At 45.4% G+C, this 25,689-nt stretch overlaps 2 protein-coding genes and 1 long non-coding RNA gene across 7 annotated transcripts in view; 2 read left to right on the forward strand and 1 right to left on the reverse strand.

Moving 5' to 3' along the window:
- Positions 1-13,291, reverse strand: part of EXD2 (exonuclease 3'-5' domain containing 2) — an 18,720-nt gene extending 5,429 nt beyond the window's left edge. Inside the window, exons 1-6 of one of the 5 annotated variants that reach the window (XM_042814358.1) lie at positions 13,177-13,291; positions 12,688-12,746; positions 4,455-4,848; positions 3,272-3,528; positions 2,108-2,234; positions 1,091-1,416 (exon numbers count right to left, since the gene is read on the reverse strand). In XM_042814358.1, coding sequence (XP_042670292.1) covers positions 1,091-1,416; positions 2,108-2,234; positions 3,272-3,528; positions 4,455-4,793 — 1,049 coding nt within the window. In that variant the 5' untranslated portion in view covers positions 4,794-4,848; positions 12,688-12,746; positions 13,177-13,291. Of the gene's footprint in view, positions 1-1,090; positions 1,417-2,107; positions 2,235-3,271; positions 3,529-4,454; positions 4,977-5,113; positions 5,129-12,687; positions 12,747-13,091 lie in introns of those variants that run through there. The other 4 variants (XM_042814356.1, XM_042814360.1, XM_042814359.1 and 1 more) reach the window with 4 other exon arrangements.
- Positions 5,404-6,978, forward strand: LOC122158043. The gene is made up of 2 exons (XR_006168117.1): positions 5,404-6,088; positions 6,221-6,978. It is a non-coding gene; the product is annotated as an uncharacterized LOC122158043 (long non-coding RNA).
- Positions 13,292-13,643: 352 nt separating the features above from the next.
- Positions 13,644-25,689, forward strand: part of DCAF5 (DDB1 and CUL4 associated factor 5) — a 67,105-nt gene continuing 55,059 nt past the window's right edge. The window contains exon 1 of the mRNA XM_042813763.1: positions 13,644-13,854. Within this exon, the coding sequence (XP_042669697.1) occupies positions 13,644-13,854 (211 nt within the window). The remainder of the gene's footprint in view (positions 13,855-25,689) is intronic.

Consider the following 25,689-nt stretch of genomic DNA (forward strand, 5'->3'; position numbering starts at 1 on the left):
GAATCACAGAATCACAGAATCACAGAATCACAGAATCACAGAATCACCCGGGTTGGAAGGGACCTCAAGGATCATGTAGTTCCAACCCCCCTGCCTAGCAGGGCCACCAAACACACACATTCAGATCAGGTTGCCCAGGACCCCGTCCAACCTGGCCTTGAACACGTCCAAGGACGGGGCATCCACAACCTCCCTGGGCAGCCCGTTCCAGGGCCTAACCACTCTCCTTGTAAAGAACTTCCCCCTAACATCCAACCTAAATCTTCCCTCCCTCAACTTGGATCCATTTCCCCTAGTCCTGCTGTTGTCTGCCCTTTTGAAGAGTTTACTCCCCTCCTGGGTGTAGGTTCCCTTCAGGTATTGATAGGCTGCAATGAGGTCATCCCGCAGCCTTCTCTTCTCCAGGCTGAACAAGCCCAACTCCCTCAGCCTGTCCTCATAGGGGAGGTGCTCCAGCCCCCTGATATCTTAGTCGCCCTCCTCTGGACCCTTTCCAAAATCTCAATGTCTTTCTTGTACTGAGGGCTCCACACCTGGACACAGTACTCCAGATGGGGCCTCACAAGAGCCGAGTAGAGAGGGACAATCACCTCCCTGTCCCTGCTGACCACCCCTCTCCTGATGGAGCCCAGGAACTGTCCCCTCCTTTCTCCATGGCCCACACAGAAATGCAACACTGTCACTGCTACAGATGGTCCTTCCCGCACTGCCTGGCACCTCACATCATCTTTCAGGTCTGCTCAGTCTCTTGACACCTCTGAACTGGAGCAGTTCATGAGGCAGACGCTGTTCACAAGATCTGCTCTACCCAGTTTTACACCTTTTCCCTGGTGTGTCAATATGATAAGGAAAGGTAAAAAACAAAGATATCCTCTCGATCTTTTCAAGACCTAATACAGATCTGAGTGCTCCTGCCAACTTTCAATAAAGAAAAGCTGGGAAAACAGAAATAGGAATTGGTTCTCATGACTGCTGAGACTTGTGTTTCCCTCCCTTGCTTGGATTATCCACTTTATTTAACAAGTAGAGCAAGGAGTATCAATCAGTTTTCAGCTGTGGTTCAAGGAGTAAAATTTACTAAGATATTTACCTTGCAGAATATCCCACACCCAGAGGCTTTCGCTTCTGCCTCCGAGGATCTCTCACTTGCTGACTGCCAGAGGAATGGACATTCGCCAAAGATTTCCGATTCTTTCCTTTCTGAGGAGAACGTGCCTCTCCACTCTTGTCCTCTCCTGTGCTGCCACTTTTTCTTCCTTTAAATGGGATATCCACCAAGCCTTGGCATTTACTCAATACTTTTTCCCAAACGGAAACAGAGTTTTCACCTTTAGATGTAGCAGGGAGACAGGCAAACCCCAGCAAATGGAGGAACAGAGCCACCGAGACCTGGGCATCTCTAGCAGCATAGAGAACCTGCAGAAAAGCATAGACATTGACACACTGGCAAATAGCAAACACTTCCAAGCACCATCAGTCTTTAACACTAGATCCAGCAAAGCTGGATTTATTTCTCTTCAAAACTCACACAAAACTCTGGCAGTTAAGTCACACTTTTGTACCACTGCATATGCCACGTTTTAGGGTCACTCAGGCCTGAAATGCTCACAGGCACTCCCACACACTGCCTACTAACATTAAACGTGATTATTTGTCCTGTCACTCCCTCTAGTGGTCACTGATATCGTAGACATCTGCAGCATGACTGAAGAATGTGAGCAATGAGGGAAACCACAATAGCATAAAGATGGTGAACGTAGCTTTGGTTTTCAGCATTTCTCTGATACTGCTCTGACTGCTATGCATGGGAAGGGGAAAAAAGTGAGGATTTGGGTGCACAAATATTTCCAGGGATCTTGCCTTAAAAATCTTCAAGAATTAAAAGAAAGCAAGAGGCAAGAATCCACTGAGAATTACAGAAAATCACCTTCACAGAAAAGGAGGGAAACTCAGGCATAGAGTCCATAACTGACTTCACATCACAGATACACAGAAGCTACTGAAGCAGAACCCAAAGAAGGCACAAATCTCCATATTACATCGCCTTTCCTCTCATAAAAAGGGTTCCTTTTTCTCCAAAAACACTAAGTTAAAGTGGAAGACACACCTGATCTTGTGTCAGTTCTTCTGCCTCCCAGTTGCTGCAACGCATATGAGGAGACTTGTCAAGCGGGCAGTTCAGGACTTTTTCAGCTAAAGACTTAAGGCTAAGGCAGTTGTGAAGTAGATCCTTCCTTTAGTTTTAACAAAGAAAGTGAAACAAACATATTAAAAACAAAACTAAACACTCATGCAAATTTGGATGGCCTCATACAGCCTGATTCTGCCAGAACTGAGTGCACTTGATGCATGACTCCCACTCAAGCAGCATATAGCTAGCTGCCTGTCAGCTTTACAAGCCCTCCCCCTCCACAAAAATGTCCATCTTAGACTTGGCAATTATCTAGTGTCTGCAATATGCAAAACAGGCAAGGCTGGGAGCTGATAACATTTAAGGCTGAAGTATTCTGCTCTGAACTACCTGCTTATCAAATAGAGAGATCTGGCATTGAGTGATGGACTGTGTGTCCCAGGGATTCTAGAACAGAATCCAACCAATCCAAGCCTGGAGATATTTTTTGAGGAATACAAGAGCCAGGAATGGCTCAAGAGGAATCCTGGCTTCTAGGGACAAGAAGTCCATCCTCCACAATACAAAGGCACCACTAGGTGAGCAAGGTCATGCTCCACACCACTGACATAACACATATACCAAACATGAAGAATCATTCAAAGTAAAACATTTTATTTTAGGATCGATGAGGAATGACATCACAACTGCAACCTATAAATGGAAGTAATGTCATTATAAAATAATATTAAAACTAGTTTTAGTCACTTTTCAAGAAATCCTGTCATTCAGCAGTTCCACTTATGTGCCACTAGCATATTTACCCATACCAGTAGGCAGCGTACTCAACGTCTGCAATACATGGTGATCACTCTGCCTGCATTATATCACGGTACTTGGCCTTTATACAGGCTGAAGCATGATACTCAGAAAAGCCTTTACAGGTATTACAGGAGAAGACTGACATGATTAATACTCATGAAGGTTTCCTTTCATGTTCTTGGGATGCTGCTGTCAATGCTCATGCTCTCCAAGAGAGTGCACCACCTTGAGAACTCCATACCTACCTGGCATCATCCAGCACATAGAAACCATCTTTTAAATATTTAAACAATACAAATGATGCCCTCAAAACATCTGCCTTTGTCTTCAGACACTCACCGCTGCCTCATGGCTAAATACCGGAGATCCACACTCCCTTTGACTGGAAGACTATAATCCTGAAGTAACTTGCAGGCGTCTTCCCAGCATCCTACTCCTACTTTCAACACAGCATCATCTCCCATGATGTCCAGGAGGGTCTTTGGGATAGGCTGTCCGCTGGCAACAAGCCTGGGCAACCGAACGAGAATGCAAAGGCCACTGGAAGAAGCCATCTGTAGGAGGGATACGGGATTTGCTTTTCCCTCCACAGATACCTGAAAGACAAAAATCACAGGCTGAGTTTCAGCATTACTGGTAAAACTGCAGCTGGAACAAATTATAGAAGAGGCCACCAAATACGGGAAATACTTGTCAGAATATGCAGTCAAGAGTTGTTACATGCATCTAATCTTTTTTTCCCTTGAACATTAAGTGATCTGTCCCACAGCTTATTATTACTGTTCCACAGCAGCTACTTCTTGCCACACTCCTACAAGAGAAATTTCCCTCCTCTAACCCCTACCCCCCATGGGGGGGGAGCTTAATCCTCCTCAGCATTCCTTAATCTTCCTCAGCACAAAGTCACCCACCATATAAGCGCTTATGGCAAACACACTGTTTAACTGCGGTTATACTAATGAATATGATGTGAATAAATTTCCAGCCAGAAACAATGGCAAAGTCGAGCTTTATAAATGACTCGAAGTCTGCGTTGAGAGTTCACATAAGCAAACACGCAAGCGGAATCAGAGCCCTGCTCCCTGGGACAGCCAGTGAGCTCTAGCTACTATCAGTAGATGAGAACATCTCCAATTCTGGTATATATATATCCAATATCTTTGAGAGATACTTTCCCCAGTACGTAGCTGGATTTAAGATAGCATAAATCCAAACCACTTTTACAAAATCACATTTAGAGAAACATGATACAAAACATAGAGCGCTTTTGAGCCATACAACGATCACCGCACGTTTAGAACCAGATTTATCACAACAACCCAGCAAACAAATACAACTACGAATGAATTCCCTACCATCGGCCGATTTAAACGCGAGAATAATCACCGTTAGCGGGTACTTCACTGGTGCCACGAGGGATAATAAGTTTCAACGGTAGGCCAAGTTGCATCCATTCGGGCAAGGACTCGCCCCTCCCCAGAGGCAATTCGCAACCGAAAGGAGAGGCGCTCCGATCACTCACCCACTCGCAGTCCATTCCAAGCACCGGCCACTTCTCCAGCTCCTTCTTCAGCAAAGGCTCCACCCGGTCCCACTCCTGCCGCTCCGACACGATCACTATATCTGCGCCGAGGCTCCTTTCCACCCAGGAAAGGGTGGGGGACGCGAACAGGGGCAGCGCTTCTCTGCCCCCTGCCTTGCTTTCTTTCTCCTCCGGCCGCTCCCCCGCCGCCTCCTCCCGCAGGCGCCCGCAGCGCGCTCTGCCACTCCGGCGCTGGGCGGCCTTCCACAGAACCAGCCCCCCCGCGGCGATTCCCAGCAAGGCCGCCAGAGCCACGGGCACGGCCGCCTGCCTGGGCATTTTGTAACCCTGCGCTTCACCCTCTCGGAGCGGCGCGATCAGGTTTTATCATGGCCTGCAAAGAGAAAGGAGAGGCGGGCGTTAGAGACGACGTAGCGACACGCGTTCCGAGCTCCGAGACACCCACGTCCGTAGCTGGACGAGGCGAGCTCCGGGCACGGGAAGCATCCTGCCGGCGGCGAAGCCCCGCGGCCGCCGCTCAGCTCAGCGCTCCCCCGGGTGCCCCCGCAGCGCCCCGATGTTCGGTCGCTCGGGGCTCCTCCCGGGACGAGTACCGCTACCCCTCTCTCCCAGCTGGGCCCCGCCGGCCCACCAGCCACCTGCGTTTCAGCGGAACCGGCTGCAGGAACCCCTCGCGGGGCGGCCGCGGCGCGCACCGGGACGCTTAGAGAGGTGGACGCTTCCTCTTCCCCGCGGCTGCGGGCGGCCCCTGGGCGCCGCCATGTTGTACGGCAGCCGGTCTCGGGGGCGCCGCCGCCGCCGCCGCTCGGGCCTACGGGCGCGGCCGCGGGGGAGGCGGCCTGGGGAAGGGCGGACTGCTGGGGAAGCGGCGGGCTGCGCCGTGGGGGGAGCGGAGCGAAGCGATAATGAGGAACAGGAAGCGGTGGGGAGAAGGGAGTAACAAAGGCGGGATGGGAAATAGAAACAGGAGCGTCGCCTGCTTAGCAGCGAGTGTGAAACAGGTGGAGGGAAACAAAGGGGGAAATCGCGTGGAGAGGGATAAGGGTTTAAGAGAGGGATCGTTTCTGTCAAAGCTCTGGAGAAACACGTGTAGGGAACTGCAGAGACGTGACACCGTGCCTGGCACACGGAGAGCAGCTGCAGCCACTAGGGATTGTCACCATTGGGCCTCAGTGCCAGCAAACAAGTTCCCAGCACCGATCTCGTGGGAGCTCACAGATGCCAGAGTGCCTCACTCCTTCACATTTCTTCACAGTTCCCCTTGTTTCCAAATGTGCTGACAGACCCCAGCTAATTGCATCCGCACAAAGGAGACCCCAAGACCACGGGAAATACTGCTTCCGATGGCTCTGACTGTGGCAAACTCCATTCTGTTTTACTCTTTGCCTGTTGCAGAGCTCCCTAGCAGCTGGCGTTTTGCAGAATGCTGCAGCACAGGGGCTGTCCCCAGGGGAAGCGCAGATGGAGCAGTGCTCAGTTTGGGGGAGATCAGTCACAGCCTAAGCTGCTGCTTGCTCTGGGAAGCAGACCCAAGCCCAAGCACAGTGAGGTGGTATCAGAGCTCACAGCTGATGGGATCACCTCAGGAAGTTTGTTTTCCGTCAAATTGCCTGGTTTGTGCACGCAAATCCTTTTAACTGAAAGTAACAGCTCCTGCATGCCGTCCTTCTGCAAAGCCCCACAATCCTGCTCTACAGGGAAAAAAAAAAAAAAAAATTGTCTTCATTTTTACATTTATTCCCCAGGGCCTAGAGAACAGTGCAATCTGCCAGGCTGCAGTGACTCCCACCTGGTTCATTCACCCCCACAAGAAAGACGGGCTTCTCTCTCACAACCATACATGAGCCGTGGCTTCTCCACCCACCCCCTGCCAACCAGTGTAGCAGACACAGCTGGGAGCTGAAATGCGGGTCACAGGGCAGGATGCTGCTACTCTGAGGCTCATCACATGATTCAGTGTACAGACAGGAGGACAAGCTGGAGTAGCCTGCCTGTCGTGGAGAGTTCCCACAGTTACATGAGGACGTTCTTTTGTCTTTTCTTCTCTCCCTCCCCTCTCTCTTCATTCTCCTGCCTTCTCCAGAGCATATACTGCTTTGTTTTACAGGGTCATCATCACCTAGCACAGACCTGGAGCACCACTAGGATATCAGCACAATTCCTGTTAAGCCTGACTGACCACTTCCTGCTCCCTTGCTGCAGCACCAGCATTCCTTAATGACAAGAGCACAGATTCAGGGAACTGAGCTGGGGCTGAAAAAAGTTAACATCTGGAGACACTACACACATACTTCAGAGACCATGTAATCAAGAGCAAGGGACAGGAAGAAGACCCAGAACCCCTCTGTGAAGACTGCAGAACCCAGCTGCCCTGTTAGGGGGTGAAGGGTATCTGTAAAAACTCTGTCAGAGACTCAAGAACTTAGAAAATCCGAACAAATCTGCAAAGTTTATTAGAAGTGTGCTGTTACAAATAAACTGACATCCACCTAGAAATCTGAAATAGACCAGTCTTTCCTTTTACAAAGTGTTTGTTTTAGTTTCTAAGGTGATAGGAATTCTGTGTAAATTCATAAAGGAGGGGGAAATAAAATGCCCTAGCATTTATCACACAACGAAAGTCTTGCAGAGAAGATCCAATGTAATACCCAAACTTTTGAACAATAATGGAATTGTATCCTTAGCTGCATCTAAAACCTTTGTTCTCTATGGCATCACTGACATCAACAGAGTCCTGTAAACCACAAGTCTCTTTAACAGCTTGTCTTACTACCTACATACTTGATAAATTCAAGTATGAACATTAAAGTAAAAATAAATGAAAGTAACAGATGCCCGAGTGTGCTCTGGCAGGGGAAAAAAAAAAGCTCCTAAAGCCTGATGGGGACACTGGAGAAGAAAAGAACTAAGTGAGTAAAAAGTAACCAAGTGGAAAAGTAACCAATTGAGTAGACACCAACTACTGGCATAACCTTACTTACGGGAAATCTGTTGCAGCTGGTAACTGAGACTTTTACATGCCAAACAGCTAAACTTACTTTTTCTTCTCTCCCTGGTATCTGATTTGAGATCTTTACAGAGACCGCAGCCAGAAGATTCATTTTTAGCCTGATTTCTTAAGGAAGTCTGTTGGCTCTTCTGCCTGTGGATCCCCTTTTTTTTCTCCCTTTCCTTGCCAAAAAAGCATGTCTAAGGCACTGCCCAATTCCATCTAAATTTGTACAGAGAGATAGAGCTTTCAAAGGTGACTACTGTGAAATGCAAAGCCAAGCTTGAGATAGACCATAATACAATTGCCACTGATAAAATGGCAAGCATGTGCAGACGCTGCTTAATATGCATCAGAGAATCCACACAGCAGTGCCACATCAGGACAAATCCATAGGAAAGCAGACTTTGCTTGTTATGCTGATCACAGAAAAAAAAAAATAAATATATATATATATATATATACACACTTATAATCCCATTAGCTCATCCTTTAACAGAGGGAAGAGTACAGTAAATGACTCAGTGTTCAAAGGAAAATCAATGATAGTGGAATATCAAAGAAAAGAGGCTCCAGTCAAGACTTAAATTGCTGTTAGCAGACAATGAGCAGAGAGCTGCATGTAGTCCCCACTAGCTCATTAATAACACTCCATTTGGGCCCCATCCCAAGCTACATAAGAAAGCCAAACTCACATTTCAACTGCTAATGTCATTTATCTTCCTCGTGTGGATGCTAGTAACCCCATGACTATATATTCAAATAAGTAATTCTGAGTAGGATTTGTTTTAATAAGGCTGATCTCAGGGAAGTAGTAGGACCACTTCTTTTGTCAAAAGTCAGAATGACATCAGTTTGAAATCAGCTGTCAAGCCACATCCATAAAGGCTCAGTTTCACAATGCAACAAGGTGGAAGAAAGGTTTAGCTCCTGATTGAAAAAACAATTCTGCTTCCCTCTTCCGCCCATAACCTTCCTTCTGCTGCCACACTTCTACAAACATGGGTGCCAGTTTGATTCAAGGAATTTAGTGAACAGAAAGCTAGTAGGAAAAATAGAGTTTTCTTGTGGTTTAACTCCTTGGACGCTCACCATAGAGCCAGATCTCAGTGAAACTACATCCTCAGCCAAAGGATGAATCAACTGCAACTCAGTCAGTGCAGGAATCTGCCAGAGTTTGCATGTTTTGCAAAGAATCTGATCTGCTTTCAGAGGTGTGAGCTGCCAGATTGATCCCATGAGGATGAGCTGTATTAACATGAATCATCATCAACATATTTCTTCATTAATTGCCTACTCTTTCACTGTAGGAATAGAGAGGAATTTCACAAATCCATTTCTTGAAGAGCTGATCAACTTACCTAAATGGCTGAGTTTCAGAAGATAAAGTAAGTTGGCCTCAGCTCATGGTTGCTGAGAAAGTGACATTCCCTACATATCCCAGAACTCTGCTCCCAGCTACACATTCCTGATTGGCCTGTGCTGATTTTGGCACTCATCAGGACACTTCTGTGAGCCAAATGAACTCTGAAAAGTGATAGACAAACAGGTCCAAAGAGTAGCAGCACCAGTGCAAAGAAAGTGACAGAGCACAAAGCCAAGAAAAGCAAATCCTCCTTACAGAAGCTACAAGTCATTAAATAGGCTCGGCTGCATGTTAAAGCTACATCTTAAGCTGAACAGCCCCAAGGGGTGATTGGGAGAATGGTGCTTGTTCTTCCCACCTTTCAGCTCTGTGAAATGAATGAATAAGCAAAAGACCAAAAAACCCAGAAGCTATCTAGTTTCTGCTAGAGGGAATAAACTCTATTTATTTATTTATTTATTTATTTAATGTTATGGCTAAAAAATAATATCATCTTCTTTGCTCACTCTCCTTTTCCTTCTATCTCCCCATACGTCCCACCATCAAGTAAATAAATAAATAAATAAATGACCCCAAGCCTGTTTTCAATAAATAAAAGCCTTTACCCCTCCCCATTTCCTTCTCTACCTGTCTCTCTGGTGCATTTGTAGACTGATTCCACAGACATCAAACTACCAGCAACTTCTCCATTTCCACTGTGGATTAACCAAAGCCATTCAGAGGCTCAGCAGAGCTCAGAAAAAAAAAAAATGTACTTGAGCCTCACTGTGTTTGACCTGACACAATTAAGTATGCTTCACTTTAAATCTCATTTTACCTATTTAGCCTTCCTTCCAAGTGTTCTTAGACAGATTCTCCTCACGCTGCGTCACAGAGCTCTATTCTGCTTTCATCCTCCCACGTTTTTTTTCCAGAGTTATCGCATCTGAAATACAAGTACCACCTCTATGCAGATGATTTACAGATCTGCTCCTTTCCCCTGAAATCATAACCATTTTCTCTCTCTGGGGATGACTAGCAGGACGCTATAGCTCAAAGCTAGATCCTGGTTCTTTCTCTTCCCTGGATGTCCTCTTCTTTGTGTTATCTGTGGATAACACCACCAGCCTACCAACCATTTCAAGCTTCTATGTCAACTTTTAGCTCTGTTTGTGCAGATTCTAGCATCCAGGCTGTGCCTAAATTTAGACTTGTGGTACATGGCACCTGTAAGACAAGGCCCTTTGATCCATCCACACAACTAAGACTTTTGTTTAGGTCTTTTTCTTCCATAACTGAATTGCTCCAAACACCTTTCCCTCCAGCATTAACCAGCTCAGCTCATAACACAACAGCCTTTAACAGCTGTAAATGCCATGATTTGACAATACAGTAAAGCTGACTATAGCCTTCCCATTAACGATCAAATACACCACAGCCATCAAATGGAAACCACTAATTCAATTTTAACTCATTCTGCCAATTTAAATTTCATCAGTAGAAATGTTGATGGGATAATTTTGTACCAGCAGACATTCAAACAACATCAGGTATTGACAGTCCCTGCAGAGGCAGAGGAAAAACTGTAGAACGGGCACAAACTGATGTGAGGACAATGTGACAGCATGGCCATACCTGGTCTGGACTATTTAGAAGTGCTGGGAAATCTGGGTGTACACAGGCCTAGAATTAGCAACCTTGAAACCACAGCCTAAGATTATTTATGTAGATAATTACTCTGACCACATCACTTCTCTGTTGGAAACATTCTGATAGTTCCTTGTTCTGTATTGCATCAAACATTGTTTACTCATCTACATTTCCAAGAGCCTCCACAGAAAGTCACTCCCTGTTCATTATCTCCCATTTCCTTTTCAGTTGGCTCCTCCTTTGTATTGTCCACTTGTTAAAATTACAATCAAAACATTTTTGTGCTTTATTTCATGCTGCTTTTGAGGCATGGAGGAGACTACAAACATCCTACAAAATTCAGCTGCTTCAGCAGTCAGTACAAACAGACCCTGAACGATCCTGTCAAACTGCAGCCTGGCCTAACCTAGGCCAGTTTGGCCCACAGTATTCAGACAGTCCCAGTATAGCTCCCTACATTAAAATATGTCCCACAAAACAGTAATTTGTGGAAGTTGAGTTGGTTTTAAAAAGTACTGTCCATTCCTCTGTTCCATTCCAAGCTGCAGAAGTTTCTCACTGAGCTAGAAAAAGGCACTTCATTGATGTCACTCCAGCATGATTCAGACCCATTGTCCAAACATTTTGATGAGATTACAGCATTCAGGCACTAGCACAGCAACATGTTATTTTCAGAGAAAAATACTACCATAGTACAGGTCACAATGATTTTAAGTGTTCAATATTTTCAAAATTAATTTAAATAAGGGAATCAGAATGCAGTGCAAAAGAAACACCTACCAGCACAGTTTTAATCTGTACAGTCTTGAAACAATATTGCATTTAGCAAAAAAGGCAGGCAGTCTGCTATTGGTTTTCTTTCAAATTCTGACAAGATGATAATTTCTTTCCGACTCCTAACATACGTGACTAAAAAGCCTCAGTGAAATCTTTCCTGAAAATCCTGGCAATGGAGTTTTAGGAAGTAATTTAATTTATTCACATCTGACCATGCAAGTACACAGCCTTCCTAGAGACTAGATTCAGTACATGAAGGAAAACCTCTGGAGATTTTATTATGCCGTATCACGAATGAAAGGTTCTTACATCTATTTGTTTCAACACAGAAACAAAAATATATCTGATCTACCCAATAATTCAGAAAAGGAGAGAAAATGAACCACATGTGACAGAAGTGACAGCCACATTACGTAATGTATTTCTGGAAGGCTCTCGGATCATACAGTGATGAAAGCTGCATTGGAAGAGGAGAGGATGGAATACAAACTGCTGGAGTCACTTCAGAGTCCATAGGTAGAAAAATATAATATCACTAAACTGGGAATTTAGAAATAAACAACAGTTTTCGATTTAATTGTGATGCTGTTGAATTTCATAGCATGCAAGCAAAAGAGTAACAAAGTAGGATTTATACCAATACAATTCACCTGTGCCTGCAGCTAGGGTAATAAACACAAATCATGACAGACAGGGCCCTTGCCTCCCTGCACACCTTACCCTGCAATAGCTGGCTCTCCACAGCTGGAACTGAGCAGCTCAGCTACAGGGAAGATTAAGTGTTCTCAGTTTCCACTTCCATATTAACATTTCTAACCATCATCCCAACAGAAAACATTTCACAGACTGTATAGATATTCCCTTTATATGGTTATTGTGTCTTTAATTAACCTTTAAGTTCTGATCTTTACACCTATGGTTATAACATATGGAAAAGTTGAAATACAAGAGGTGTTCAGTGGTTTTTTAAATTCCATTAGAAGCTGAATGTTTGTTACTTTGTTAAAAGCAAGGCAATAGTGATGTCAACTAAGCAAGCATGGCTTACAGGTGTAGTTTTTTTTTTTTTTTTTTTTTTTTTTTCCCGTAGTCCTAACAAAGGAGAATCCCAAGCACCCAATTTTCTCTAGTGAAATTGCTTAAGCTCCTGCTGAGAAGCAGCCCCTGAACATGGCAACATCCCAGCAGCACCAGTTGTTGCTGTCACATCACAGTTTGTATCAGGAAGGGGTTTGGTTTGTTGTTTTTTTAAAGTCTGGGGACTCCCAGTTCTTAGTGGGCACAGTGCTGCGCAGGGCAAGTGATGGCTGTCAGGCCAATTTCTCCCTTCCCAAACCACAGCTTCCCTAGGTGCTGCTTCTCAGGCACCTGTGGGAAAATCCAGACCTGACAGTTTCACACTGTAACTGTGGGACTACATACCTTATGTGTGCGGGACAGGAACCACTTACCAGATGATGCTCCTGTTGCCCCCACACAGTATCAGGAGTTAAACGTGGAAAACGCAGTCCTGTGAAGGAGAAGAAAGAACATGGTTTTTCCTTATGAACCCATTTAGTACACAGTTCAACACAACACAGTTCAGTTCCACCTCTTTAACTGTCTTTTAGGGTTGTAGAACGAGATTCACCCTTGCTTCCTCTGGAGCAGAGTCCTGAGAGCACAAGGGGCACCCCCTCTCATCACCATTTGAGTAGGGGGAGGGTAGAGAAGGCAAGCAGCCACACCTCGCATTGCCCACAGAAACTAAAATCAACAAGTTCCTGCAGACACACTGCTGGAAATCTTACAGAAGCTGTTCAAGGTTAGGGGAGGATAAAGCCCAGTTCCAGGAGGGCACACATGGGCGTCTTACCCTCACACCCCTCCAGCTCCTACTCGGCCGTGCTTCGGTTTCCCCCTCGGGCCGGCAGCTCGGAGCGGGTGTGGGGGGAACGGACCTCTCATCGCCTCCTCAGGCCGGGCCGGCTTCCAGAAGCGACGCGGTAGGGAGTGGGACTCGAAACGAGGACAGGGGAGTGCCGCGATGAGCGACTCGGAGCGGCGCCCACCCGCAGTGGCACCTGCCCGTTGGCGGCAGGGAGCCTCGCACGGAGAGCGGCCGCGGATCCCGAGAGCTGCGAGTTTCTCGGCGCCCCCCCGCGCCGCTACGGAGTTAAAAACGGCGGCGCGACGTTAGAGCCGGGCCGGCGGCGGGGAGGCGCGGGCTGCAGCTGAGGATCAGCTGCTGAGGGGAGTGGGGAGGAGCCAGCGGGATCAGGAAGCGGCGGAGTGTCTAACACCTCTCTGCCATGGCTGGCTAAAGAAAAATCATCATAACCATAACAAGGGGGGAAGCGGGGGAGGGGAGGCGGCGGCGGCGGCGGCGGGGGAAGGGGCGGCGGGGAAGGAGCGGCGCGGCGGCAGCATGAAGAGGCGCGGCCGGGGGGGCAGCATGCGCTCCGTGGTGGGGTTCCTGTCCCAGCGGGGCTTGGAGGGCGACCCCCTGCTCACCCACGACTTCCAGCGGCGACGCCTGCGGGGCTGCAGGAACCTCTACAAGAAGGACCTCCTGGGCCACTTCGGCTGTGTCAATGCCATTGAATTCTCCAACAATGGAGGCCAGTGGCTGGTCTCAGGTAAAGCGGGCGCTCCCCGGCCCTCGCCCCCTTCCCACCGCCCCCTCCCCGCGAAGCATCCTCCTCCCCGGCCGCTACCCTTGGCCGAGGCGGGGGGGGGGTGGTCGCTGCGCCCGCAGCCGTGCCCGGAGCCGGCCCAGAACTGTGCATCCCGTGTGGGGACCTAAAATGGTTGACAGGTTTTAAATGCTGCAGTTATAGTTGGGGAGGGGGATGAGGGGGGCAGCCCTGGACAAAGTTTTGACGCGAGTGTTTCCAAGACGCTGGTGGGGGTGGGGGGGAAAGGGGAGACTGAGGGGTGCCCTTTTATTTGCTGGATCCTTTGGGTTTACCCCCTTTTATATATTAACACACACACACACACACATATATATATATATTTACATATATATATATATATAAAATATGTATTTGGGGAGGGGACACAGAAGTGCGGGGGGAACTGAGTGACGTTGGTCAGTGCTGCCAGGAGTGGGGCCAGCAGTCGTGGCCGACGAGTGCGGGGAGGGGTGCAGTGGGGCGTGGGGACTGGCACCCCGGCACCCCCAACCCTCCCCATCTTTTGGGGAAGGAGAGGAGCATTTGTTTGGTTCCCCCTGCCCCCTTCCTCTCGTTCAGGGTGCTGCGGGCAGGGGGATTATTTCGTGGCGATGTTTTCTTTTCGGGGAGGGGGTTAGGGCTGCGCCGCCGCCCGCGGGGCTGGGGGAGGCGGGATGCTGTCAGGTGAGGGCGGCGAGGGTTCGGCATCAGCTGCGGCACCGAGGGGGGAAGGCTGCGGGGCTTCGCACCCCGTTCCCCGCCGGGGAGGGGCTGCGGGGCTCGGCGGCCGCCCGCCCGCCTCCCCCCACCCTGGCAGCGTTCGGCGCAGGTGCTTCTTCCTCCTTCTCCGCCTTCGGGCCCGCGGGGGTGAGGGCGGAAAGCGGGCAACTTCAGGCCGGGGCCTGGCCGGGCGCTGCAGGCCGCGCTCTCCTCGGGCGGCTCGCAGCGATAGGCCGGGGAATCGAGGGCCTATCCCGGCCTCGAGGGGCGGCGACGCTCCCGTGGGGGACCCGGCCTGGACCGGGGCACGGCCCCTCGGGGCCTCCGGCCCGGCTGAGGCCGCCGCCAGCGCGGCGTCCGTTGCAGGCCGCGGAGGAGCCCGTCGCCCTCAGGGAAGGGGGCGGAGGAAGCCCCCCCGCCCCGTGCCCGGGGCCTGCCCGCCCTCCCGCGGCCTAGGCTCGCTGCCTGGCGGGACGACGGGTTGGGGAGTCGCCCGGCTCCTGGGCGCGAGGCCTCGGCAGCTTTGTTGGGAGCGGTCTCTCTCTCTGGGTGACGGCCTCGGGCGGCAGCCCAGACACCACCGTGCTGCTCAGATTCCCGTGGGTGGGCTGTGAGCAGAGGCAGGGCTGGGCGAGTGGGTAAAGGCACAGCTGGAGGCTGTGCGCTGCCCCGTCTGTATCTGCTGGGCAGGGCAGCATGTGACACACAAAGGTATCGGGGAAGGCTCCGGGAGTAATGTCGGGATTAGTGGGAAGTTAGCGTGGCTGTTATCAGCTAGGATGAAATAAAAGCACCAAAGCATATCCCTGTAGAGTCCATCTGATGTACCAAGACCTTCCTCAGTTTGTCTTTTTTAACTGAAAAAACTTTGAAGTCTAAGTCTGGTGACTTTTGGAATAAGCATTACTTGGGGAATCTTGTGTCCATGTGCGTTCACAACTTTTAAAGCATGCGTCCGTTTGTCATGTGAATGTATATATGTGTGCTTTTGTGTTGGGAAAGTATTGATTCATCTAAAGCTCTCAGATGTGCTAAATCTGGCACGCTGGTTTATACTGGTCCTTTTCCAGCAGCAGGCTATGCATTTCTTGTTCAAAATTGCTACGAAGAGCACATATCTTATTCTTTTTTTATTTTACATAGTAAGTGATAGAAAAGCCATCAGAGTTTTCAATTCTTGCTTAAGAAAGTCTTGTGAGGCACTTCAAGTCTTGTCATATATCACCGATGCACTTAGCTTTGTTGACATCTATCCTTTTGGTAGAGGTTGAGGGCTGGAAGGGTCTTCAAGAATTATTTTTGTCCAACTGCCTGAGTCAAAATAGGGGCAGCAAGATAATGGAGGTGGTTTTCCCATCAGGTGGATGTGTAAAGAAGAAGTGATGAAAGGAAGACTTTCAAACCATGTCCGGTTCTTGATTTCTCAACTTCTTTAAAGATTCATATTGTGGACATTTCCCTCAGTATATAGGAGATGGTACCTTTCAAAACTCATAAGATGACTAAGTAATAAGAAAATATTCTTAAAAAAATAAAAGAGGAGGGGGGAGTTAAGCATCCCCTCCTCACCTCATTCATTTAAGTTACTTGTGTTAGCAGTGAATGTATTTGGGGTAATTAAGAGCAGACTACCTTAAGCCTGACCTTGCAGAGGTGCCCTGAGAAAATGAAAGGTCCTAATTACGGTAACTGCTTTTGATGAAGTTTTGCCTTATCTGTGACCACACGATCTAGAATGCTTTATGTGACATAGCAAAAACAGGCAAGTTCTTTGTTCATCATTCAAGAATAAAAAGTTAAAAAGCAAAAGACTTATGGATGCTCTTAAATTTTGTGGTTATAAGTACAGGCTTTGTTGATATTACACTCAAAACACTACTTTTTAGAGTTGCACTTAATTGTGAAATGCTGAGAAATGGCAAAAGCAATGAGAAGGGGTGCTCAGAAGGAAGATGAAGGAGGGGTATAAGCTGCCTCTAATCTGAAGGTTTTGTGGAAGTATTGCTTCAAAAGACTTCCAAATGTAGATAAAGCCTTAGAATAGATGGCATGTGGGTCTGTCCTCCCCCAAAATAGTCAGTGTGCTGAGGTAAGGATGAGATGTTAGATACTCCCATCTGCGCTTGTAGCAGCTAAGAGAGTTAACAGGGATACTGGAGTGTGTGAAAAGGAAGAGTGCAAGCAGTCTTTTCCGTTGTTCAGTTTTAAGTAATATGTATATTCCCAACATTGAGGAATCTGTCTCAGCTAATTGACTTGTTAACAGCTTAAACCTCATTGGAGCTGTTTTAATAACGTACAGTGCATTGGTACTGGCTCTACTGATTGCATTTAAATACTAGCCTGCATCCAAATTCGTGCTGTTCTCATCTGTATTGTCTGGAATGCTTTTCTTGAGTATGTGTCCCCACTTTTTCTTTTTTTGACGTATCTCCCAGAAGCAAGTCTGTAAGGCTAATGATTACTGTTTCAGTAAACATTTCAAGCTGCTTAAACAGGGTTTACATTACAGATAGTTTTCCTGTTAGGATTTTGGAGTGAACTTCAGTGTAGACAAGTTTCAGCTAGCCTTTTGGAAGCATGTTTAGGAGTTCTTGGTATCCTAAACTCATTAAATCTTGTATTAGTGATTTCACATTTAATAGTAACTAATTTTGTTTCTAACTGTGGTTTTGAATAGCACTGTATTTGTTGTTTTGTTTACGAAATTCCTATGTTCTGGATGCATTTGGCCATTTTGGGCACTATAAAAAAAAAGTTGAGGTCAGCAAATTAGATAGGATCTTTCAGCCTATAGGCTTTTGCTCTGCCTGCGTGGAACTTAACAGTCTCACTTCAGAGAAGGAGAGAAAAAGAAACGTTGATGTTCTAGGGCAGGAGTGCTGTAAGGGACAGGCATAAGGAAATGAATTTAAGAGAAATGAAAAGAGGAAGTGGATACTTAGGAGACAATGTAACAAGTAGAAAAGACCTATTTGTAGAATGACACAAGGAAAAAAGAAAGCTCTGCATAAAAGGAATGAGTAGCTGGGACTGTAATTGTAAAAACTAGCTGCTGGATGGAGTTGAAAGATTTAACTGGACACGGTGTCTCATTGCAACTTTTTATATACTAGGTGGTGGTATTATTTTTTATTTTTTATTTTTTTGCAACAGTTTGAGAAACACATGACTGTCAGTGCATGGAAATTAAATTCACTATGCAACGATAAGCAGCTGATTTCTTCCCTCAGATATGCCAAGCATCTCCTTTGCAATTTAACTTAAAAAAATCTTTATTTAGTTTGTCTAATAAGCTTGCTTTCCCTCATCCTCAGGTTTGGTGGATGAGTCTTCCTATTTGTTTATCTGACAGTCATTTTTCATGTGTGCTATCTCTTAGAAACATAAGTATCTTTATCAGAACCTCCTCCCCCTTCCCTCCGCCCAAAGTGTACTTTCAAGATAACCCTTTGGAAATGCTGTAATCTGAGGCTCATTTAATCCATGCATGTGTTCTTTTTCTCCCTCTCTCCACCTTTTCCTCCCCCCCCGGCCCCTCCTCCCCCCTCGCCTTCCCAGATAATGTAGAAGTTAATAGCTTCTCCATGATAGTAAATTTGTAGGTTGTAAGCAAGTGCTGGTAGTTCATCTGTCATTTGGTTGCCAGGTGAATCCTAAAGAATATGAGCCCAGCACAGCAGACACAAAGATAGTGGAATATTACTTCTGAGTTAAGGAAGTTGTGTATCAAGTATGTTTTAATTAGTTATTCCTGATCTTGGCCTTTTTCATATAGAGTTCTGAGTGAGGAGTTATCTTAGATCCAGTTACTACGTATTATTATCATTAATGTCTGAAAAATTAAAGAATTAAAGGTTGTACCTGGAAAGGTGGCAGTAATTCCAGAGGATAAGAATTGGATTCAAAATTAAAATATTACCTGGAAAAAATGGCATGCAGTTTGATAGGAATCAGTGCAGAATATTTCAAAATGGTCGACTCTTTAACTGCACCATGGAAACTTGGCAGTAGACATACAGAAGAGAATCCAAATGTGATGGTAGACCGCAGCATAACTAATGCTAGATACTATAAAGCAAGGGAAGTAATGGTACTGCACTGTTAGGCCCTGGTGGGGCTTCAGTGCTCCATTTTGGGCACTGAATTTTGGGAAAGATGTGGCCTAATTTGAGAATGTTCATAGGAGAGTGAGAAGGTTATGAATAGTGATCAGAGGTATAAGAAAATGAAAGTCTGAAAGGAGGATTTTGTTCAGTCTTGCCATTATCTGTCAGCACTCCTTGTTGACTGTTGAGGTCCCAGAAGACTGGAGGCTTGCCAATATCACTCCCATCTACAAGAAAGGTTGTAAGGAGGACCCAGGGAACTACAGGCCTGTGAGCCTGACGTCGGTGCCAGGGTAGGTTATGGAGCGGATTGTCTTGAAGGAGATCACGTGGCATGTGTGAGACAACCAGGGGATCAGGCCTAGCCAGCATAGGTTCACAAAGGGCAAGTCCTGCTTGACCAACCTGATCTCCTTCTGTGATCTACTGACCTGTCTGCTAGATGAGGGAAAGGCTGTTGATGTGGTCTACATGGACTTCAGCAAAGCCTTTGACACTGCCTCCCACAGCATTCTCCTGCAGAAGCTGGCAGCCCGAGGCTTGGATGAGTGCACTCTTGGCTGGATAAGGAACTGGCTGAAGGACCGGGCACAGAGAGTGGTGGTGAATGGAGTCAAATCCAGCTGGCGACCGGTCACGAGTGGTGTTCCCCAGGGGTCAGTGCTGGGGCCTGTCCTCTTCAGTATCTTTATTGACGACCTGGATGAGAGTATTGAGTGCACCCTCAGATGTTGGTGTCAGATGACACCAAGTTAGCTGGAAGTGTCATTCTGCCTGGGGGTAACGAGGCCTTACAGAGGGATCTGGACAGGCTGGATAGCTGGGCTGAAGCCAATGGGATGAGGTTCAACAAGGCTGAATGCCAGGTCCTGCACTTTGGCCAGAACCCCAGGCAGTGCTACAGGACTGGGGCGGAGTGGCTGGAAGACTGCATGGAGGAAATGGACCTGGGGGTATTGATTGATACTCAGCTGAACATGAGGCAGCAGTGTGCCTGGGTGTCCAAGAAGGCCAATGGCATCCTGGCCTGCATTAGAAATAGTGTTTCCAGCACGAACAGAGAAGTGATTGGCCCTCTGTACTCAGCTCTGGTGAGGCCACACCTCGAGTGCTGTGTCCAGTTTTGGGCCCCTCGCTGCAAGAAAGACATTGAGGCCCTGGAGCGGGTTCAAAGAGGGGTGACAAAGCTGGTGAGGGGTCTGGAACACAGCGTTATGAGGAACGGCTGAAGGAGCTGGGATTGTTCAGTCTGGAGAAGAGGAGGCTCAGGGGAAACCTTATTGCTCTCTGTAACTACCTGAAGGGAGCTTGTAGTGAGCTGGGGATCGGCCTCTTCTCTTGTGTAAGTGGTGACAGGGCTAGAGGGAATGGCTTCAAGCTGCGCTAGGGGAGATTTAGGCTGGACGTTAGAAAATACTGCTTTTCTGAAAGAGTGGTCGGGCACTGGAATGGGCTGCCCAGGGAGGCAGTGGAGTCGCTAACTCTGGAGGTGTTCAAGGAACTTTTGGATTTTGTGTTGAGAGACATGGTTTAGTGAGAACTATCGGTGAAAGGTGGATGGTTGGATTGGATGACCTTGTAGGTCTTTTCCAACCTTCGTGTTTCTGTGATTCTGTGAAAGAAAAGCTGGCTAGAAAGACAAGTCTGAAAACATATAAAAGTGCTTTAATTGTTGTTGCATAAAGTTGTAAACTTCTCTCTCTCTCCACTGGGAATAAGACAAAAACTCTGTCATGAGTTATAGCAAGGAAGAATTTAGAGTGTGGTTTGATCTTAATCTGCTGTAACTCATGTCCACATCCAACAGGGGTAGCCTTTTTTCCCCTCTCCCCTTTATCCTGTAGTTCATTTGCGTTTTTTTTTTCCCCTCTCACTTGTAATGTGGCACTTGTATGGCTTAAAGTCATAAACAGGTTTGACTGAAGTATCTGGATGGGGGAGGAATAGAGAGAGGGTGTTTGTCTGAGGTTTGGTTTTCCATCAGGTCAACCTGAAGGTATTTACTTGCTGGCTACATCGCTGCTGTTTTTGAGGGAGAGAAAACAGCAGGGCACACATGGCAAGGGGGAGTGGGATTATGTGTCACGTCAAACTGTACCCTTGGGCTAGCTATTAGGATAATCTGCCTTATGGCAAGGATAATGAAGCACTGAAATAGGCTGCCTAAGGAGGGTGGTGAAGTCTACCTCAGTGGAGTTGGTTGTGTTTTGTTTTTTTTTTAAGAGTATATGCATCTACTGGGAGTAATTCAGGCAGTCTGCCATTTTGCCTGTGATTGTCTTCTTGAAATACCTTCTATACTTTCTGTCACTCTTGCAGCTTCATGAGCAGATCCAAGCAATAGGCATAATCTTATGTTGCTATTCAGAACTGTTGCACACTTGCCATGTAGGTTCTTCAGTGACTGGGCCTGAAGAGGCATACAGGAGAAAAAACTGTAATGTCTTAAGCTTTGTCTGCAACTGATAAGGTTAATGCACTTAAACTGCAGTTTAAGTCCTTAGTGGTTTGATTTTTTTTTTATTATTTATTTATTTTTTTAATGCTTATCTCTACATGTGAGAGTTCAAGAGTGTTCCATAAGCTATGCAGGTCCTGTTAAGACTAGATTGGCTTTCAGCAAGGGTATGCACTGGCCTCCTTCAAACTTTTGAGGAGAACTACTAAATCAGTTCAGGTAGACTACTATGGGAGTAGAATTCTCTTCTAGAGTTAACTGTGTGTGAAATTACAGATTGCCTGTTCTGAAAGTAGCCAGTTCAGGGAATGTTTTAGGGAAGAACTAGCCCAAAAGTGGGGCAAAATTGGAATGCTTTGATTTTGAGACTGTGAAGGTAGTGAAATGTTTGTTCTTAAATATGTGCCATGCTAAGTCATTTAGGATCAGTTTGGTTATTTAAAGTAGGCATGTTGTGTCTATGCTACTTAAAAACATCGTTTTTGTTTTGTTTTGTTTTGGAGTGCTGTTCTTACTTTTATTCTCCCAAACTCTTGGGAGGGCACCATGGGAAACCATTCTGAAGTGGGCGCACAGTAAAAGGGTTTTTAATTATTCCCTGAGGTCCTCTTTGGGTCGACAGGAACCAGAAAATTGTCAAGAGTGAACACAGTGTTTACTTATTTGGAAGTCTATTTCAGGATATCTGTCCTAAGATTTTAAATGAAAGCTTTATTTTTAGCTATGTTGTGCGTCCTCTGTCCTGCCTGTGTCTCATCAAGACAGCAAACACTAAACATTAACAAAATATTCCAGTGATTCAGGGTAGGAGAAGAAATGTGTATTTGTTCTTCATTCATGTATTCTTGTTATTTATTTATTTTTAAAATAATAATTGGAATACTCCTTTACATTCAAAGTGATGTGGAAAGGTGATAAATTTTTTTTAGCTTTGCTGACCACAAGTATTTCTTTGGCCAGAGTTCTCTTCCTGCCTGACTTCCATTTCACATGTAGGAGCAGGTATGACCTATAATGAACACAGATGCACTTGGCTAATTAAGTCTTTTAAAATATGATTCCTTTCTGAGAAGTGGCTGTGGTGGGACATTCTCATCTGGGCCACACAAACGTACACTTTTTTTTTCCACTGAAAAAGCACTGTTCACTGAACAGGAGTATTGAAGCAAGAAGAAAGTGGATCTTTCCCCTCTTTGTGGATGTCAAACTTACTTTCTGACACTTTCATAGTTACCTTGTCAACTTTCACAGTTTGAATTATTGGGATTTCAATGAGCAACTACATGGCCCAGTAGGAGAGAGCCTCCAATATGCTATTAACTGTTTGGCTTATGAGTGCTAAAGGATCAAGAAACCCATAAAATGGTCTTCTATTTGTATCCACACCTGCAAATACTTGCAACTTTTTGTCATTAGCAAACTTCTGAACTTTGTTCAAACATTACTGATGGTATCATAACGTAAGAAAGCAGTACCAGAAAGTGATTGCCACTACCGTTCTAAACTTGTTGGTAGGCTGCGTTTGAATTCTGTGTAGTTAAATATATTTAAGTAATATATAATATTGAAAATCAGTGCTAGTATTTTTTTAGGAATCTCTTGCATCTTTGCTTGACTTTCTTAGCAGAATTCTGAAATACTTTCTTTGAAACTTTCTAAAAGGTAGTTTTCAGATCATGTGACATCAGGAGCACAAAAATTGCAAAGTCATGGATAAGTGGGACTTAATTTCTGGAAAATCCCTAGAAGAGCCTGGTGCTAAGGTGCTTTCCAGAGATCCCATATATCTAGTTGTCTTTTGTTGTTGGTTTTGTTTTTTTTTTTTTTGAATGTAGTAACATTAGTAAACCTGTTGCTATTGGTATATGCTTACTATCATGTAGTTATACACAGTTAATCTCATTTGGAGAGTGTTGCAGAGTCATCACAACTTTGCACAGTGGTTCCAATGCTTTTGGAAAACACTGAGCGATGTTGAGCATTGCATCTTGCCCAGTTGGTGTGTGTGCACAATAAGTCCACTGTGAATTGAAATTATCTTAATTAATCTCTATTCACTGACCAGTGGTACAGAGCAAATGCTATAGGCATGAATTTTCCTGTAGTTCTCAGGCTTGTAGCTTATGTTCCATAATGCATGTGTACTTTGTGTCAGATGAATCATAGTTCCTTTCTACAGAGCCATCTCCTTCCATGTCCTAACATTTTCTTTGCTGTCTCCTTGCATACCTGTCCTTGTATGCTTCCTTCCTTCCCTTCCTCGTTTTCTAACAGATTTTTGTTTCTGGTGGAACTGGCTTGCAATCAGAAGTATTTCTGGAATAGCTGAACTGGAGGCAGAAGGCAATGCATTTCCAACTCAGTTAACATTAGCATTTTGTTAAGCTTTTTTGTCTTACTGAGTATGAGGGGAATAAAACTGAGTCATGAAACTCATGTGCAAGATGATGTGTAAGTGGAGAAGGGGCAGAATTGTATGAATGTGAAGAGCATTCAAGCTCCTAAGCTGTGGAACATGTGTCACTAAAAGGGCAAGCATAATTCTCAGACCCCTGAAATAGTGAGGCCCTTTGCCTGGTTGAAATCTAGGTGTTTGGGAGCAGAGATTTATTAGGGACAGTTGTTTCTTATCTGGAACTGTAGGCAACAAGCATTGAAAATAAGAGTGTTTTTTTTAAAAAAAAAAGTTATGATAACTTTGATCAAGGCCAAAGACTTTTCTGTGCAGGCTGCATTTTCTCCCTCCTATTGTTCTGTATACTTGTTGAAAAGCACAGCAATCATTGTTCTCACTGGTGATCTTCATTTTATTTTTTGTTTATATGTGGACTAGGTAGGTAGCAAAAGTAAATAAGAGTTTGCTGCTGAAGTTCCTAAGTTGCTGTGCTATTGGGTAGGAGGATAAGTAGATTTAAAGTAGGGGTTTAGCAAATTGCCTTGCTATGGTAACAATAAAACTATTATTATGTTTTGCTGTGAAATGTCTTGAAAGACAATAGATTCAGTCCAATAGAAGCAGCAGCCTTAAATGTTGCTTATGTTATTTGTCAGATGGTGATAATGTTAAGACCTGGTTGTTGGCAGCTTCTGGAAGTGACCCCTTTGAGTGTGACAGTCGCTCCTTTATTTTAGTGTGACTGAAGTGACCAAGTATTTCACCAGTCATCAGTTCTGTGTCTTCTTCTTATTAGCTCATCTGCAACCACTCGAGTACAAGTACAGCTTTCTTTCCTGTTTCTAGACAGAAAGGAATCTAAGCTTATATCGGTTTAAATTACCATGAATTATGAGTTTTTCTGGAGACTTCACTTTTGACTCTTGTTCTCATTAATTATCAAATTCATTACAAATCTTTTTTTGATGTATTATTTGTTTGCTTTCTAAAGTACCAAATCAGGAAGAAGAACACACACAATATTAATTTCATGGAGAATGGATAAATGTAACATGCAGCTGTACTGTCTATCAAAGTGATTGTCATAAAATCTCTTAGGAGACTCAAGGGCTGAAAGACTGTTAACTTAAGGGATATTTGATATAACTCAGTTGCATGGAAAAAGATCCCAATAAAATAAAATGGTGTGAAATTTTAAAGAAACCTGAGTAATGGCAGTGAAGAGCTGTATTTATGCATTTGCCTCTTTGTGGAGTAAAACAGAACAGTTTTGGTTTCCTTTTGTCTCTGTTTTGTGACTTTTTTTCCTTTGGGGTGGGAACTCAAAAGTCACTGAGGTTATGCTTTCAATTGTGAAAAAAAGCAGTAAAATGTTTCAAGTGAATCAAGCAAGTTTCTAGTGGTGCTTTAACTCGTGATGCCTTTCTTTCATTTGTTATTAAAAGGAAGATAAAAATATTTTGAGTCAAAGTTTAAGTATCTTTATTTGAATTTTACAAGGCATCCAAAACTGATGTTTAGCACTATTAAATACAATACAATCTTCATTTTGTTTTACTTCCAAATAAGCCGTTCCTTAATGCAATTAAAGCACAAACATTATCTAATACTTATTTTGTTTCTGTTTACCAGATAGAGAGGGAGGCGCTTAAATGTATTTCTGTGTGAAGTTCTGAACTGAGATCTCATCTTCTACAGTGAGGGCGGTGAGGTACTGGCACAGGTTGCCCAGAGAGGTGGTGCATGCCCTGTCCCTGGAGACATTCAGGGCCAGGCTGGACCAGGCTCTGAGCCCCCTAATCTGGCTGTAGGCATCCGTGTTCATTGCAGGGGAGTTGAACTAGATGGGCTTTAAAGGTCCCTTCCAACTCTAAGGATTCTATGATTTAACTGCAAATAGGCAAACTATTAGAAAAAGCATGGAAAGGTAAGAAGCAGAGACATTTGAACTTATTTGGCTGTCCTCTTTATCAGGAGTTCACCTCAGAAATATCTGCCTTATACTTCCAGATCTGTAATGGTTGGCATGACTTGACACTTAAGATTCCTGAATGCTTTAAGAAAATCTTTTTATGGCCCTGTGTCAGTCCCATTACTAACCTATGTGGTGGGGA

Source organism: Centrocercus urophasianus, unplaced genomic scaffold (assembly GCF_019232065.1).
Source record: "Centrocercus urophasianus isolate 14NV4802_14NV808 unplaced genomic scaffold, USGS_Curo_1.0 seq_14, whole genome shotgun sequence".
NCBI lineage: Eukaryota > Metazoa > Chordata > Aves > Galliformes > Phasianidae > Centrocercus > Centrocercus urophasianus.